At 40.2% G+C, this 18,636-nt stretch overlaps 3 protein-coding genes across 3 annotated transcripts; 1 reads left to right on the top strand and 2 right to left on the bottom strand.

Moving 5' to 3' along the window:
• Window positions 1-1,644: 1,644 nt before the first annotated feature.
• LOC139285635 (transcription regulator protein BACH1-like) lies at window positions 1,645-7,632 on the bottom strand. The gene is made up of 5 exons (XM_070906233.1): window positions 7,554-7,632; window positions 5,973-6,230; window positions 4,047-5,213; window positions 3,757-3,963; window positions 1,645-2,874 (listed from the first exon to the last, which is right to left on the bottom strand). The coding sequence occupies exons 2-5, from the start codon at window positions 6,210-6,212 to the stop codon at window positions 2,491-2,493; spliced, it is 1,998 nt and encodes a 665-aa protein (XP_070762334.1). The 5' UTR covers window positions 6,213-6,230; window positions 7,554-7,632; the 3' UTR covers window positions 1,645-2,490.
• Window positions 7,633-7,838: 206 nt separating this feature from the next.
• usp16 (ubiquitin specific peptidase 16) lies at window positions 7,839-13,180 on the bottom strand. Its single transcript, XM_070906033.1, has 18 exons — window positions 13,069-13,180; window positions 12,826-12,892; window positions 12,532-12,728; window positions 12,338-12,441; window positions 12,113-12,225; window positions 11,781-12,013; window positions 11,589-11,684; window positions 11,352-11,482; window positions 11,164-11,251; window positions 10,592-10,673; window positions 10,408-10,499; window positions 10,274-10,327; window positions 10,002-10,169; window positions 9,216-9,888; window positions 8,918-9,012; window positions 8,628-8,714; window positions 8,364-8,511; window positions 7,839-8,272 (listed from the first exon to the last, which is right to left on the bottom strand). Exons 2-18 carry the CDS (start codon window positions 12,884-12,886, stop codon window positions 8,151-8,153), a joined length of 2,544 nt encoding a protein of 847 aa, XP_070762134.1. The 5' UTR covers window positions 12,887-12,892; window positions 13,069-13,180; the 3' UTR covers window positions 7,839-8,150.
• Window positions 13,181-13,679: 499 nt separating this feature from the next.
• Window positions 13,680-16,363, top strand: rwdd2b (RWD domain containing 2B). The gene is made up of 4 exons (XM_070906435.1): window positions 13,680-13,896; window positions 13,996-14,063; window positions 15,197-15,565; window positions 15,665-16,363. Exons 1-4 carry the CDS (start codon window positions 13,684-13,686, stop codon window positions 15,915-15,917), a joined length of 903 nt encoding a protein of 300 aa, XP_070762536.1. The 5' UTR covers window positions 13,680-13,683; the 3' UTR covers window positions 15,918-16,363.
• Window positions 16,364-18,636: the final 2,273 nt, after the last annotated feature.

Below are 18,636 nucleotides of genomic sequence, written 5' to 3'. Positions count from 1 at the left end.
GGGTTGCCGGTGTAATTACCACTTTAACCTTGAGGATTGTTCTGAGGGAAATACAATGAGATTGCTTTTTCTTTCACAGTCCCAAGTGCTACAGTAGCTATTTGAAAGGACACAAAACAACAAGGCAAGCACTGTCCAAACTCCAAAGAAGCAGGAAAAACATATCAGAAGACATTTTTGTGTGTGTTGTCACAAAACAAAATTGCTTCTTCAATTTCAAAAGGGCTTTCCTAAAATCGTTGTTCTGTTTAATACTGGTTTGTGTGGCCAAGTCTGATACAAGATCCTCTCCACAGAAAAGGGAGCACTCAGACCAGTGTCAGTTCACATTATAGCTCTGTGAACTGCAACAAATTTAAACCTTAACAAATGTTTATCCTAATTTTCTTTTGCAGCTCAAGGATGGACATTCACAGCCTGACACTCAGGCCAGCAGCTGAACCAGGCTTACAGACACAGTAAACAACCAACTATAAGATGAATTGTTGTCACACAATGATTGCTATTATGTGGTGAAAATCTATGCACCTTGTGCAAAGACAAATCTTATACACATCCATTTAACTAGTTGTTAAGAATCAAGAATAAGCAGCAAAAATAAACGAGGTGAGGAATGTGGCTAATAATGAGCAAGTAAGCATCACATTCAATCAAACCTATTTCTTTTAATTATCTTGAACATATAAGCATTCCATGAAGTGCTTAATTTCTAAAAAGTGAAAGTACCATGTGAGGCAACACAGATAGGTTTCCAGTTGGCTCAATTATTTATAGTTTGAGAAATACAAAGCATTAAACTTTGTATTTATTTTTTTTATTGATTACAGGACCATGATGTTTCTAATTTCACTAGTTTGGGAGGGCCTCTTCCTTGCTTCTACAAGATAATGAGTCTTATAACTCAGGTTGCACAACCGGATTGCAGGGATGCCTGTCATATGTACCTTACTGTCTGCAGAGCCTCTGGGTACCTTCACCTTTTACATAACTAATTTGATCCCATCTATATTTTTCCTAATGATTCTTTGCAGTACTGTAGATCTTATAAATCTATATAATATATATTGTTAGATGCTAGCAGTAGTACCCAACATCATTTTGTCATAATCCATGTTCATAAAACCTCAGCGTCATGTGCACTAAGCACATGACTTTTTGGCCACAAAGTAATTTTTTGTTTATAGTGACGCAAGTAGTTCTGACCCAGCTTCCTGTCCCTCATTCGGAGCTCAGGCCCAACTTTCTTTCTGAATATCAGTTAAGCTTTGTTGATTATGTCATGTCCACCAATGCTGACTGAACAGTCTGACATCAGCAATAATACATGTGGTTTCAAGCTTTTTTTTTACTGAAGTTTATAGCTCAGTTTACAAAGGTTTTGCAACTTCAAGCCGTGAGCTTGCATAAAGCTAAAAGAAAGCGCAATCTCTTGCAGATTAATTGCAGAAGAAACAATTCATACTTCTATAGTGCTCTATTCAGTCAATAAAGGGTCAGCAGAGCTGGTGAGGTAAATAGAGTTGTACTTCCATCTACTGGCCAAACTGTGGTACAGTGCATCAAAACAAGTATCCTTTCTTCTTGCTAGTTGAAATAAAACACTGAATGGTAACAAAATGTTTATTTAAATCTGAAATCCATGAAAGCATTCAATAAAAAATACTCAACATGAAGACAAACCTAAACATAAGACAATGCCATCAATATGGGCTCTGGGTTAATGTGCAACAGTGCTTGAGACAAGAATATACAAAGATTGCCTTTATATTTCTGTATTCATACTATACTACTGCATAAGGCACGTTTTGCATCAAATAACATAATTTCTTATGTTCCCCTGTAACACTTTCAGACACACTGGAACCATTCCTCAAATATCGGGGGAAGCTGACAGTTATTCATTCAAACTATGCACTGGCATTCAAATAATGCTGTAGAGAATTTATGTTAGCTGTAACAACAAGTTCTGTTAATGCTGTGCATATTTAATCAAAGAAACAGCATAGTGGTAGAATAATACAGTATGTATCAAAATTATAATGATAGACTTATTAGCCTAAAATGAAAGAAACATCTTATTTTCATAAGTAAGTGTATGTGTGTGTAACAGAGCAGAATGGGGTGAGTGTGCAGCGCAAATTATTTTAGCCATCAAAACAGTCAGGTTATGAGTTTCCCTGAGAAAAACTAACTGAATTTTAAGAAATTTACACAATTTGGAAACATTTGGAAATTACCTGAAAATTGTCTGAACTTTCAAAATGGCGAATACTGGATTCTGTGTTTACTACAGTGAAATGGATATTAGAAATACAGCAAAGGGAATTGACACTTCTATATGTCATATTACACCTGTCAGGCAGAAAATCATTCAGTGAAATACACAGGAAAGCATATCTCTCCCAAAAGGGGATTACAGTATATACTCAAAGTCCACCCCCTGCTCCGTGGCCCTGCATGATTAGAAATGACAATGGAATTCAAGTCCAATTATAAGTTCTTCTTGTCCAGACAGGCATTGAGCAGAGATGCGGGATCAGGGAAGCTCTGTGGAAAACCTGCCTCCTCTGTCTGTGCGCTGGACTCTGGTGCAGCAGATTGAACTGAGCCCGCAGGCAGCTTGTTTGCGTCACACTCTGAAGAACAACTTACCATTTCGATAGTGATCTGGGACTCCTCATCTTTACCCACAAGGCTAGGGGAGGAGATGGGGAAGTCTGGTGAAGAGAGCTTGGCAAGAAGCTGCAAGTGGTCCTGATCAGAGCCAGACTCGATGCTGACACTCTTACATAACCCGCACAGACTCTGGCGCGTTTCCTCCAGGTTTTGCTCCAGCTCAGTTTGCTCCTGCAGCAGCCGCTCTTTCTCACTTTTCTGCAGGGAGAATGATAGTAAAGCTCATCAACTTCCTCCACTCCTTGTCATTGCATCTTCCTGTTTTTGAACAAAAAAGGGTCACTCAATGGAGCCTATTTAGTCATTAGTCTTCATTGTTTTTTCTGTTTCTTCATACATGTTTCTTACCCTTTCATTTATGTTCCTTTATCAGTCTACAGTATTTAGAATTCAAAAGCTTTCTGGTCTGTTCAATCTGTAAACTTCAATCTACCATTTACTTTTACCTACAGGTGCTACAGAATTTACACCCAGGTAATTTAAAGGAAGAATGGGGTGAAATGCATTCACTTGCTGTCCTTAACTGTTATTCTATTGTCCTCTTCACACAGAGTCCAATCTAACAGAGCTTTTGAGTTAAGTGGTTAGTAGGTAGACATTTTGGTCTGATCTTCTGAAATAACCCTGATCTCCTCCAATTGATGTACATTTCCTAACACTTAACAGCAGAGGACTGTGGTAAAGCAGCAAGCATATTCTAATGTAGCAAAGTCTTCTCATACCAAAAGCATATGATAAAGCAGTTTCATTACAACATTTTTGTATTGTGAAGCATTACTTTTTGAGTAAATACATTATCTTGGATTTGTGATCCAATTACCTAGCTTACTGAGTTCTACTGCAAAAATAACACTTCCTTTTGTTATGTCAAATGGACAAGAGGTGAAAGGAGGAGTGGAGGCTGCACCAGAAACTTGTTCAGGAAGATAAAAGTACTTCCATCCACATTACTGCAGTACTTACTGATCACCACTAGAGGTCAATAAAGGTCACAAAGTACTTATAGCTCAGGACAGACAGTAAATTCAATCAATGTTTGACAAAATGCTGAGAATACGACACATAGTAAAGGCAACTTACTAGTCTTTTGATTTCACATTCTAGCTGGTGTATGCTGTCTAGTTTTCTCTTTCGGCAGCGTTGTGCAGCCACACGGTTTTTGCTTCGTCGGCGGACATCATGGACAAACTCCAGCTGATCTTGAGTCAGGTTATGGTGTCTCAGAAGCTGCTGGAAGGCACTCCGGCTCAGCGCTGAGATCTGCTCCACTGGGAATGGGAGCTGAATCTGTAGAGTACAGGTCCTAAGAGTTAGATTTATTTTACTTAATATCTTCATCTATGAATAATCCAACATCAGCTATGTATCACCTCTGCTGCTCTTTTGTTGTTGGCCTCAGTATCTCCATCAGTGTCCAGGTCTGAGTCGTCTGCAGAGTTGAACGAGGAGGACATGTAGGGGCTCTTCTCTGACTGGGACAGGCTGTCAGTACGTGGAGCCGAGTCATCACCTGTCCCAAGGTCCCTGAGGAAGGGACAGTCTCCTACACTGGAGCTCAGGTCCAGCTGCTTCAGCCAATGAGAGTCTGACGCTTTTGCCAGATTGATTTGGTCCGTGGGATCCAGGGGGAGTGGTTGAGCCTGAGATGGGCATAGGTCAGACCAAAATCCCTTTGCCAGATGTTCAGCCACCTCCCTCTCGACGCTGCTCCTCTCCCCAAATCCCTGTTCATGGCTTAGAGCAGTTAGAGTAGGGTCTAAGAGATCACCTGCCATGCTCTGTTCAAGGCCAGCCTCACTCTGCTCTAGTAACTCACTGCAATCTTCTGCCCCTGATGTGTTGAGTGGACATGAACTGGGGTTACAGTTGGTTTCAGCACCAAGCGTCTCAACAGTCTGTTTAACATCGGTGCCTGCTGGCTCAATGAGTTCTGGAGGATTCACATCCCCTGGGGTTGACAGATCACAGGGTAAGCCACAGTCTGCCAAACTCAACTCACTTTGATTACACACATCTCCTATCTCTAAAATGTCTCTTTCACAAAACTGAGAGGGATGATCTGTTTTGTCAGAGTCTGGGCATGGCAAAGAAAACATGGGGCACACACCATTTGCTGTTAACTCCAGAGATAAGGGAGCCATTTGTGGCCCGCAGTTCTCCAAGCAGAGGTGTTCTTCCCCGCTGTTCGTCTGACCCTGTGCGCTCTGAGGACACTGTGATGGAAAGTCTGTTTGTTCATCACCTCTTGAAGGCACTGAGCCGTGTGACTCAAATGATTTTGGTTGGTTGCTCTCTACACTGGAGCCAAAACTGGAACTGGGTTCCCGGCTCTGACAACAGGCTCTACGCCTGACCTCCTGTGAGGTTCTTTTGCCTTCAGAAAACTTTGGGATAAGAAAGTCAAAGCATGCAGACTCCAAGTTATGAAATCCTAAAAACTCAGCACTGCTATGAATGGCATGAATGTTTTCTTTGGTGAAGGGGAGCTTGGATGTGTAAGCAAATTGAAGCAAAGGTTCAAACCCCTCAACGGTCACCTGTGGGGAAAGGAGATACAGCAGGTTGTTGAGGTACAATAAAACTACTAATACCACTATAGATTACTACAACATTTCCATACTAGAAAGGTGACCACCTAATAAAGGAACATAGAATGTCCCAATCTGTAGGACTGTTTGATACGTGTCCTGAAATTTATAACATAAAACATAAAACTGCTATTATTCTCTGAAGGGCAGATATTTTATTATTGCTGTAACAGACGTGGGGATATGTGCATGCATGGGTAGGCATGAGTCACACTGCAAGGGCTGTAATTTGGACCAACAGTCATGTTACACAAAGTCATCTACTGCTGGACAAAACATAAATATTGCAGTGTCTGCATTTTCCATGGCAAATCTTAAAGAAAAGCTTTGTAGTCCATGTGACAAAAAAGGACTTCCTTGTTCAAAAACATTTGGTGGCTTTTCTTACACGTATACTCTGCATGCATAGATATGTCAGCTTCCTAAGTGTAATGTAACATGGCAGCCATTCATAGATGAGCTCCCTTGTTTTAGGGTGCCCAATGTGTATTATTAATATTGTGCTGATTATGGACTTCAGTCTAAATTTATTGGTGTCATGATAAGTGTGCTCTAAACCATGTCACTCATAAATTTGAAATTAATTTGATTTCAACAGTGGCACATATTGGTGAAATTGTAACTAACAATACATTCATGCACAGAACAAATAATTTGTGGTGTCAATTTTTTCCCCCAAACTCTTCAGCTAAACAGCAGGACACCAACCTCGTCAGGCAAGGTGAGGATGGGATTCTGTCTGGTGACATTGGTAACCCTGCTGTGAAAGTATTCGCTGCAGGAAGCCAAGACAGAGCAGTGGGCCCGAAAACTCCTGTTTTCCACCACCACAGTCACATCACACAGGATGTCCCGCTGCCTCTGGTCATTCAGACACTGGAGAACATGGGTGCTGTGCACTGCAGATTGAAAGGTGAACACTGACATCCGGGGAGCTTGGAGCGACATAGTTCTTACAAGCTCAGCCTGTGTGACAGAGGGAGTCAAAAAATCATCATGATCACAATAAACAATACACACAATACAGAAACAGTACAACAAGCTGTCAAAATACACCAGCTGCCATGATCAGTCAATATTCGATTAGTCTATTGACAGAAAATAAATCAGCAATAATTTTGTTCAATTCATGGGTTCCTGCTTCTCGACTGTGAATACTCTTTTCTAGTTATTTCACTTTTCTAAGATAGTAAATTGAATATCTTCAGTTTTTGGACGGTTGGTAGATTGAAATATGACATTTGAAGATGTCACCTTGGACTTGTGACGGGCAGTTTTCACAGTTGACAAGCTGACATTTTATAGACCAAAGGATTAATCGTTATAATACAGAAAAGCGATAATGAAGTAATCGTTGGTTGCGGCCCCAGTGGATTCTGTCTTTAGCAGGGGGTACAATGTTGCAGTACTGTTACACAATCACATACAGTCACATTTTCTTACTGAGGGTGACACCTTGAGGTCCAGAGGAACATTTCAAATAAGGCACCTGAGATGGTTCTTCTTGGGATTACTGAGACACCACATAACTTACAAAAACCACTCCACATGTACTTATTTTACAGTCTTATATCACTGTCAGACTGTATACTTAAGCTATTTCAGTGATATTGTTATGGACAGCAGAAAAGGTCAAATAACCCGTCCCTACGCAAGACATTTGACTGTACCTTCTCATTAAAGGCAATTTAACCATTCTAGTATATTATAATATTAGAATAGCTGATTATTAGTACGTTATTTCTGGTGACTCGGTTTCCAATTTGGGGACAACATGCTCTCACGTTAGTGCTTCTGTCTGACTTCAGTAAAATAGAAATTACGTAGCTTAATACAGTAAATTACGTTGAAATTGTACTGATCAGGATAAAGAATTAGCCAGACAGCTGTCTAACTAATAGTTAGATGACCATTAAGTTAACGTTACTGCAGTCCCGATAGATTTAATTTTAACGCTAACTTTAACTTGGGCAGCAAGTTTAAAAAGCTGACTCATGTTTAGCCAAGTTAACGTTACCCAACTGGGCCTGGTGGAGAGGCGTAACGAAAAATATCCAAAGTTAGGACTACGACGTTATGTTACGAAGGACTGACAACATTTGATCAAGATATTAACGTAACGTTAATAGTCGAAAATGTTATCCAAACGTAAAGGCTTTACGCTAGGCCAGACCGTTAGCTTTAACTAGTGTAACGACCGAATATATCTTCCTGTTGTTGGCGACACACCAAAACCTTCTGAAACAGTACTTTATAATATTCTTTTAAAAAGGCTAAACGATCACTGACCTGCCATGTCAGCTCGGTATCACTGCCATTGGTAAATTTGGGTAGCGACGTCTCTGGCCGCCAGACTTTCCTCTCGTCATGTGACAATTCGGACCAGAGGAAGCTATGAGCACTTACTGCGCATGCTCATTGCGAAAGTCAGAATGCCAGCACACAAGACAGGAGAAACGTACTCATTTTAAAGCATTTCATTACATGACATTAATAAAAATAGACATATAAATATTATTTTTTTAGTTTTTTGTTTTTACAAATGATCAAATGATGATTTTTGTTATGTACAAATCCAATACCACAAACTGTTCAATGTCCATCTTGACTTTAATTGCACACTTGGCTATATTCCCTTAAGTGTGAGAAACATACGGCTGCCCAGTTGAACACTTGAAACACTGTGTGACACCACTGTGATGAAAATGTCAACACTGCCAAATGTCCCTTCTGTATAATCAATATCATTTCATCGCAGCCCAGTTTGAGTCACTGACAAAATAGGCCAAGGTCAGTCAACTGTTTGAGATTGGTTATACTGTGGAGCTGAAGCAGCAGCAGCAGGTTGGTTTGCTGGGATTTCCTGAGAAGTGAGGCACAGTTCAATTAAAGAATTCTTTCATAGAAGAGGAGGTAGGCTTGGCAACTCTGGACTTTACTCTCGCTCACAGGCTGGACGCTTGTGTCGCTGATATGGAACCAGGATCCTCTGGGTGGCTTTGCATCTCCTGAGGGGAAGTCATGAGTTAGTGGGGATACTTAAAATATTAGAATCAAGAAGTTATTATGCAATTGATTGTCACGCCTGAGTACACCTACCTTCTGCTGCAAGTCCGTTGGATGAGGGTTTCGGGGAATCAGGTCGTACTTTCACATACCCTGTGTAATGACCTGACCTCATTGTTCCACTGTGCTCTACGATACCATACAAACTGTACAAAATCTGAGTATCTCCCTCTGTCACGTTCTGTTTGGAAAAAAACGTTTTGTTAGTGCTCAGACTGTAATAAAACAAAGATACATTTACAAATAGGCATATAAAAGTAATGATATCTAATAAAAGCTGTTAATCCTGATATTTACCTTGCATTTAACCCCACAAAAGGGAGCTAGATCCAGTATCAGGGGGAACTGGACATGTCTGTTCACCTTACAAATACTGTATCCATTCTAGAGGAAAACAACAAAAGTGTTCTCATTAAAATTCCAAAAAAGGAAGTCTTTCAGTGCCTTACAAAAGACAAAAAAATGATCAAAATAACGTGTCATGCTCTTTAAATACCTGGTTCACAGCCGTGTGAATAAAAACAGCATGGCTGACAATCAATTGATCAAAGGTGTAAAAATGCTGAAGTTTTCTTCAACTGTCTTACCTGTTGAAATCTCTTCAAATGAAGGGTAAGCACTGGTGGGGGAGAAGATATCAGCATTTGCTTCAAGGCATCAGTGTAGATATTCTTCTTGGATCCTAAACAAAGCACAAATAAAGACGATGAACTTTAATGATCCCAGAATGGAAAAGTGAGTTGCAAAACCTTAGGAAAAAGACAGAAGATACACAATTTAATTGGCTTCTTGCCTTGTAAGAATTACTGGATTTGCGATACTGTAATGCACAAAATCCACAAAACATGTAGGTAAAATATGATTATGGAGAGAAATTCCACATACCTCCACCTTTGTCTTTGTTTGGCTGCCGTTTAGTGCAGGTGACACATAGCAGGCTGTTGTTCTGTGTGAGGGTTTCCACTTCTGTGAAATGAAAAAGGCATGATTGTACTGAACACTCCTGTTTCTCAGGGGCCGTCCTGGTCGCCAGTGTGTGGAAGGCCAGCTCTGGGTCCTGATTTATTACAGTGTACTCTTTAGCCTCCAGTGGCTCGTCTTCACTTTCCATGACTTGTTCCACAGCATCAGAGTCTTCTATGAAGGCATCATCCAGGGTTACTTTCTCCATTTCACTCACCAGCTGTGTGTCATCTTCTCCTTCTTGATCCATGTCAGAAATTTTGTCATTATCTAAGATGCTGTCCTTACAGTTCTGCTCCTCTGATAAGACGGTAAAACGGTTGCTGACCGATGACGTAGCTGATGAGTCGCAGTCAGTCACTGAATCCTCATCCTCTTCTTTTTCCTTCTCGTCCTGGACCGTGTCAAGGTTCTTCTGGTCCTGTTCAGACACACTAATTTGTGCAGGATTTCCTTCACTCAGTGAGGTTTCTTCATGCGTTTCATTGTCCTTTGCATCTGGAGTAGGATCTGTCTGTTCGCTCTCCGTGTGGCTCTGAGATGTGAGACTGTCCAAAGTGACTCTACCATCAAGCTTCTGCTGCCTCTTTTGATGCTGTAGGCCAAGAAAAGGAAACAATACAGACTAATTCGTTTATTCTGCACAATGATATAATATGATCCATCAAAAGAGAAGAAAACGTCCTCTATATACGTTCAGTGAGGTACCTTTGCTTGCTTCTTTGCCTGCTTCTTGGCTTTCTTCTGCTGATACTTGCTGCTGGCCCCACTGGGGACGTCATCATTTCCATTGGTCAGAGCAGGGCTGTTTCTGCCGCACTGGCTCGACTCACTGGTGTTCTGAACTCCTTTTTTCTGGTTCTTCTTTCTGTATGCCTGTAATATGTAGTCACAAGAGGGAACATGTGTGCAACACAAACAAAACATGAACAAATAATTGCCCAACGAATAGTCAAAAAAACACTCATAAAGGGGTTTACCTCATCAGAAACAGGAAGGGAAAGATCCAAAAACATCTCTGTGACTACAGACACCTGTAAGTGCAGAGTAGTTTTTAGCTTGACATTGACATGACACTGACAGGTTATCTTGTGTTTTTGTCCACAATACATACCGTTTTACACTGCTGACACATTATAGTGCTGGTCATTTCCCCACCAAAAACTTGGTCAACAAAGTTTTTTGGAAATCCATTTTTCTCGTACTCTGAAATCAGAACTTCATTGTCAGAGGGCCACATTTAATTATTAGGTGTGCCAAGATTGTATTTTAATTCAATTTAAAGCCCAGTTACTTACCTTTAACTAGTGTTTTCAGCTGCTCTCCATCTGTGCTTTTTGTAGATTCTTTCAATGCCTCCATAATCCCAGAGCCTACTCTCTGTAGAGACAAACACAATCTTCAAATGTAGATCATAAAAATAACCTTTTGATAAACCATTAGGAGGAGATCTTGCAGACATAAGATAGAACATTTAAACAAAATCTCAATAATTTCAGCCTCTGATTGGGCTCTTAAAAAAACCATCAGAGTAGCTTTGTGGGAAAGCATAATCTCTAAGGTCATTCAATGAAAGGAAAAAAATGCTATTTAGTCACAATTCTTCGCATTTCACACATAACATGTCCTCGATTTGTGACAAAATTCAGTATGATTTGGTGCCAATGAGCCTGAAATAAGAAATCTAAGTGCACAGTGCAATACATATCAGCTGTCTTACAAGCAATGTATTTACTGCAGTACTGTTCTGCTGTCCATACAATATACTGCCATGTAACACATAGCCACTTGGACAGCTACAGTATCCATTTCAAGTGTAAATCTTTCACCAATGGGATACATAGAGATTTGTTTAAAACTGAACGCATACTTTGATCTCCTCAGCTCGCATCCCATCCAGAAGGTAGCGCAGCAGCTCCTGACTATCTTGCTGCTGAAATCCTTTGAACCTGGCAGCCCTGCAGAAAGGAGATAACGCTTAATGCAGTGATTCTAGGAAGTACATTTTAAATACATCTTAAAAGGCTGAATTCCTCCTCAACTTGTAGTCGCACTCACTTTTTACAAACTTGTGTGAACAACTCCCGAGGTGTTACCACACCCTTCTTGGATTCCTGGATTTCACTGAGTAGTTGACACATAGCCAAAGTCAGGGATCCGGGCTGGTCTAACTGCACTACAATAGGCTCCTGCAATCATAATAAAAGCAAGTCTTTTAGTAATAAACTGTGCATACATTAGCCAGGATAAATCTACCATATGTAGTTAAAAACGAAAAGAATAACGGAAACACACCAGATCCAAGGAGGCAACAGGTTTGATGTCAAGCCTCATTTCCTCTTCTGTCACTTTGTTGAGAGTCTGTCTTAAGAGCTGTGTTTGAGAGAGACTCTGGAAAAGACAATGACAGCAATTAATAATAACTCTAGAATTTACGACTTCTCTCATTTTAACTCAAGACTGGCATCCTATAAAGCACAATCTTACCTGAATGACTGCATTAAAGAAACACGTGTTTCCCAGGTTGCTCAGCCCCTTTACCAACACACCACCATTGTCTTCAGATGTGCCAGACTTTTGTGATTTCCCAATATCCTCTTTTTTGATGTTTTTCTTTTGGTGGTCCTTGTTTTCTTTGTTTTCCTTATCCTCACTTTCCTCTGCTTTTACGGTCTCTGTCTCCTGCTCAACTTCCAACAAGCTGTCTTCCTCCTTCACTCCTAAATAAGCAAACACAGCATGGTGGACATGGTTATATAGACATGTAATTCCAATAATACACTTCAACTCAAAAACATATACTTTCCAATGGGACCTACTTTTCTCCGGTCTCTTTATAGGATCTGCAGAGGTTTGCTTTTTTAGGTTGGTCATCAGCTGAGACAAATGTCCGGTCCTGGAGTACTGGACTTCATCATCACATATGTAACACCTGCAAGTTTGGCAACACATGAAAAGAAAGAAAAAGAAAGGACACGTGCTTCTCATTTCAACTTCTGCCAACTTATGCCTCTGTGATTAACACACCACAGCAACATACTCACCACACACTCCAGTTGTCCAAACTAACCACCAGGCAATGTGGATCTGACCGGGGAGTCTCATAATGTTTGATGGCATGCTGGTTCTCAGAGTTTCGTCCACATCCCTGGTACAAAAGATGCATCTGGCCATTTAGCAAATAGTCCCTTTATACACTGTCAAAATCTGAATGATAAATGAGTTGAAAAAAACTCACTCTATGGCCGCATTTCAAGCACATCCATACAGCTGCTGTTTCTTGTTCCTCTTCGAGGTCCTGAGGCAGGCTGGTGCTGATATTTTCTTTACTTACTTCATGCTTACAATCCTGGCAACTCGTCCAATCAGAATTCCCAGAGAGTTTCTTTAGAAGAGTTTGGTCTGTTCCCTTCTTAATATGTCTGCAGGATGGACCTATGATGAAAAAAAAACAAAAACATAATGTGGGAAAGTCACCCTAGGCCTACCACAGGTTGTCATTCATATGACATGAAAATGATGATACATTTACCTGTCAGGTCGAAGTCATCGTCCTCTCTGGAGCTCTTGTCCTTCCCCCTTTTCTTTCCCATTTTCACCTAACGTTAAGCACAATTAGCTAAGTTACCTAAAGTTACGCTAGCTTTGGCTAATAGCTTCATTACATCAGATTATAATGGTGCTTGACACAATTTAGAACATTCGGTGCCACAAGTAAATAACAAGCAATGCAACGTTTAACTCCATGACCATTCTCATGGTCCAGTCAACTTACTGTCACGAAGGGAGCCTAAAACCTTCGGGGTTTTCAGTTTCGTTTACTTTGTGTGGATGGATTCTCAAATCCGGGCATAGTTAACTTGGTTTACTGATTGCAGCCGTAAAATGCAAGCCCTCAGATAAGAAAAGGGGTCTACAAAGTTTCAAATTCGCAAAAAAAACACTCCGCTGATTTGGCAGAAAAATCCCGGCTGACACATGCAGACAACAGAGGAACAAAATGTGTCGCTGTTTCTGCTGCTCGGTACGTGTATTTCCTGTGTGCGTCGCTTGAAACAGTCCGACCTGAAACACAGCTCGATTAATAGCACTAGCAACGGTACAACGCTAGTGTCGCGATTACCAAAGTTGTCCAGGTGTTTAACTTTATCTTGTTCAGGTCCTTCTATATATAGCGTATTTAAATATATTTTGTTAAGGTTACAAGACTTAAGGCGAGTTACATTTTAGTTGCTGGTACAGAAGCAACGTGTCAAACGAGCTGTGAATAATGAGAGTAACGTTAACTTAAAGCGATAATATCTTTGAATGTAGAGATAGATGTTCAAAAACAGTGATTGTTTATGTATAACAGTAGTGAAGATCGACGCTCCAGTTTGCCTTTATCAGCATGTCTCACTTGGAGCGGGCTGAGTCTCAGCTTGCAGAGATAGAGCTGCTGACCAGCATGTTTCCCACCCAGGAGGAGCTGGAGATCACAGACCAGCTGGCACTAGCTGAGCTCAGGGACTATGTGGAGGGCTCAGATTCAACGAACAACCCTCCTCCTTCCAGACCTCAGTTTCTCATCAAACAGAAGCTGGACACTGCAAGCACTGAGAGGGTAACCGAATAACCGACTGTCATAGTATGTCATTGTGTCTTAAATATGTCTTAAAACATCATTATTTTCTGTCTTTTCTTATTTTGTTGCTCCACTCAGACGGACGTCACTCTGTCTTGTGCTTATCCATCCGAATATCCCAGTGTGTTACCAGAGATAACAGTCCGGTAAGCCACTATGCCCCTTTGATGTGTGATGAAGGTGATGAATTCTTCACATGTGCAGAACGAGAACTAATAAGTAATTTGCTTAGTTTATAATGATTATACAATCTGCACATAATTGTTAATTTGGAACAGAATCTTGCAAAACAGCATCACAATATCTTCATATAATCTATTGTTAGGGAGGCCAGTAGACATCATCTGTGTTGTGTGTGTGTGTGTAGCCCCCCCCCCAAAAAAAGGTTTTCCATTCAGAGGTCATGTGTGATAAGGAGCTGGCTATGAAATGTCAAATCAGCTCCTGCAATTTGACAGCTTACAATACTGAAACATTTTCATAAAACTTCCATGTCAAGCAGACATTAATAACTCAAGCACGCACTTTTCAACTCTGCCATTCTATCGGAAAAGTCAAAAAGTCATTCTATAAACTCTGCAGCAGTAAGCAGCAGCCTGAACTGCAAAGAGCCACAAAAAGAAGTCCATGACAGCAGTGCCATTGGTGTGGTCTAATGTGAAAGTTAAATGATTGAAAATTATTTAGATGAGCAACTTACTAATGACACAGTTCAAAAGGGGGTTATGTGACTGGGGCAGAAAGTAAGAGGTTATTTTCTACTATTATGGCCTTGTTGGAGGTTAAGAAATGTGCATGCTTGATAGCATACAATTTGCTGTATGTGATCCCTTTATGGAGTTCCTAAGCAATAACATTAATTCACCTTTTTTTCCCGAAATTCTGTATAAAAGCTGCTAAAGGGGTAGGTTGACATCAATCTCTGTTGATGAGTAGTGGGAATCGCAGCCTGTGTGTGAATATACATTTCCGTTTATACTGATGTGCACTTTATTTAGGTGGCCAGTATCTGACACAAACCATAAAATCTAAGAGTAAACTTAAACTAGCAATTTTGCATAGAGATCTAGTAGTTAAGATTGTGAAGTCAATTTGCTTTCAGAAAATATTGTATTGGTAGTAGTCATTCATATTGATTGGTAAGACTATCAGCCTCTCGAAGATCTGCTGAAGTTATTTTGTGCTGCTGTAGAAGATTTCCATGAGAAGTTTTTGCTCCTTCAAGTTGCCTTGAATCTTCTCTGAATCCTTCTTACAGCATGTTTTATTCGTGCCCTAGGTGTGCCTGTCTCAGCAGGACCCAGCAGACACAGCTCCACTCAGATCTCAACGCATACCTCATGGAAAACTGCCAGGGGGAAGTATGTGTGCTCTCTGCTGTGGACTGGGTGAAAGACAACCTGCAGCTCTTCATTAATAAGAGCTTATCAGCAGCACTGGCTCCTAAGAAAGAGTCTGCCTCTCCGCGGCTACAGGAAGTGTTCAGCCGACTGTGGATTTACAGTCACCACATCTACAACAAGACGAAGAGGAAGAACATCCTGGAGTGGTCCAAGGAGCTAGGCCTGTCGGGATTTAGCATGCCTGGGAAACCTGGTATTGTGTGTGTGGAAGGTCCTCAATCTGCCTGTGAGGAGTTCTGGTCCAGGTATCTTGAGTGTTGTTATTTTTAGCAGCTGATGTCACAGCCAGAAGCCTGCTGAGGTACCAGGTTTATTATTTTTCCAAACTTTTTCCCATTTCACAGAGTGAAGGTTCTGACATGGAAGAAGATCATGATTCGACATAGAGAGGACATTCCCCTTGATCGTCAGGACGAGGACAGCAGGGCTGTCGAAAGTATAGACTCCCTGCGCAAATTCACAGGCTTTGAAGAGGCTGTGTTTGACCCCCATGGGAACAGAGGTAATCACATGGACCTTGGGCAGCTTTACCAGTTCTTAAATGAAAAAGGCTGTTGTGACATCTTTCAGATGTATTTTGGCGTTGAAGGGAGGTAGTGGTCAGACCTAGAGAATAAATATACATAGGTATTTGACTGGTGCCTTGTCATTGAAGTCACATCTCCTGAAAACAAGTGTTAACTTAAAAATGGAAATGCATCCATTAGTGCACACAAAAGGATTGTGAGCATGTAGTCACATGCTTGATACACTGAAATAAATAAATCACCTTTTTGTTGATGTTGCTCAGGAAACCTGGGACCTCATTGGGATTGAAGAAAGAACATTTCTGCAATTTGAGAAACAGAGTTCTCACTCTTTTTAGCTAATAGGCATATTTTTCAAAAAGAAGTATTCAAATTATGTTTTTCTGAGAGTTTCTCAAGGACCTCAGTTATATTTGCAATTTTAATACTCCTGCATGTGCCACAGATCACACCTTGCCCTAGGTGTTTCTTTCCTCGAATGGCACCACTGTGTATTACTTCCAGGCTATTATAGGATTTTCAGGTCTGATACCACATTAATAATTGGACAACATAGTCAACAATATGCTTGATATCTGTTTATGAAATCTGTTGATTTTCCTCTCATGAATTATAGATAACATAATAATAGATAACATAAGTCTCTCTCCAATTTTCTTTGAATGATTAGTTGATAGATAAATTGGGCATAATTGTGGATTACACTCTGACAATTAAAATTAAAATGAATCTTATTTTTTACCCCCCCCCCCCCCATGACAAATATGGAAATTTATAAACATTTATATAATTCTTTATGTGGGTTTTGTTTCTCTAGGGTTCAGTGTAAAGTGATCCATTCACATATATTTATGGATATATTAAAGGTGATTTCTATTAGCAAAGTGCCCTCCTTACATACAGTAAGCACTCATTTACGGTATCTGTAGAAATACCACTTAAACAGATCAACACAGAGTTATACGATGAAAGGAAATAACAAGGACACACGATTTGAAGACAAAGATAATGTTCAGTAGTTACAGGCATTGGATTGAACTTGGTCTACATTGCCCAGCAGGTGGCAGCATTATATTATCAAAGTCGGCAAATACGGCATCCTAAATGTTAGACGTTACCTATGATTTCTGGACATTAACATGTTTAAACATAATACAATACATAATCTGGATACAAAAGACCTGTATTAGAAAATTAAGAAATGCTACAATAATAAAAAAAAACAATTTCAGCTGTTATTTTGATAAAATATGAATATCATGATTATGTTTTTTTAATATTTAACTTTAATGAATTGAGATTCCTTTTATGACATACGTATGTGTGCATATTGTTGTAACAAAATACCAGATCCAGAGATGGCAATGAGGATGGGTTGCTCATCCTGATTTGAGTCCTAGGCTCCTCTTTTGTCCTGGGAGATCTTGGTCAGCTTGTGGTCTTGGTGCTGGTCCTGTTCTGTTCCTGATGTTATAGGTACTCACTTTGCCCTCAGAGATTGGGTACTCACTCCAGTAAGACTTGTAACTTGCTTCGAGTCTACTGTCTGTTTGTTTATCGAGGAGAGCTCAACTCCAGCTTGACCCCCAGGACTTGATACTCTCAATCAGGATGAGCAACTTCCTCCACCCACTCATCCTGTGTCTGGGTCTAATATCACCTTCTCAGTTAGCTGATGAGCAGACATGTATCATGAAGAATGAATTAAATATCACCTGCGATGATTAAATGTAGTGACTTACATCATTTCATAAAAGCTTTGATATAAAGCAATGACCAATGGAGTAGGAACTTTTGTAAGAAGTCAGTTGTAAAGGCAATAAGGGCAATAAAGGCAGAATTTCTTTTTACTCCCAACCTTTAATTAGTTTCATTCCATGAACATATGACCTTCATTGTTTTTCTCTTTCATTCTTTCTGGTGAGTCTCTTCAGCAGAACAGCAGACTACATGTCATAAAGACTGACTTGAAAATGTGCTAATTCAAAGGAAATATGTCAAGGAATGTTTGACTTATGGCTCACTAGAAAACCTTGTAGTGTTCTTTTGCTTACTGTCGCGCACTATGAATGTCCTCTTCCTTTATTCCTTGCGTAAGTGAACTGATGAGTAGCACTTTTGATGTTCCTGCATATGATCCTGACATCGGCAAAGATGACTGCCATTCTAACTAAAGACAATGACAATGAATAGACAAGTGGAAAATGGCAACATATCTTAGTCATAGCTATCTGCTCCCTCCATCAGAGGTTCCTTGCTGATATCTACCTGCCAAATAGTAAACATGTTGTTTCTAGTAGTTTGAACTTCATTGTCTACAATACTGATCTGTGTGAGCAGCGTTATTGACCTGCACTGCAGCTACAGCCGTAGTGCAAGTCATTAACACTACCTCTGGCCAATACACGTCAATAACACCATAACAGGTCAAGTGTAGACCAGTCCTTAGCAGCTATATTATGTTCTTTGTTATTGTAACTGACCTGCAGTTTCTGTATTCTCCATCGTTACTGATGAATAATCAGTGCAGTTCATAAGAGGTAGGACAGTGGCAGATTTTTGTTCTGTTGTCTCTGAACTCAAGTACTTCGTATCTTAAATGAAACAGTGACTACGAGGTTAAAGGGACAACTTGAATTGATAGTGTTTACATCTACACCAGATGAATTGAATGGATGAATTGTAGGAGACCAAAGTTACAAGGCAATTAATATAACTTTAAAATCATATTTATATATTTGGTTGCAAATTCTTTGCAGTTAAAAGTGAAAGCTATGACCCACAGACAT

The sequence above is a fragment of the Enoplosus armatus genome, chromosome 5 (assembly GCF_043641665.1).
Source record: "Enoplosus armatus isolate fEnoArm2 chromosome 5, fEnoArm2.hap1, whole genome shotgun sequence".
Classification (NCBI taxonomy): Eukaryota; Metazoa; Chordata; class Actinopteri; order Centrarchiformes; family Enoplosidae; genus Enoplosus; species Enoplosus armatus.
Note: the sequence above shows the minus strand (reverse complement) of the source record. Positions and strands in the feature narration are given on the sequence as shown.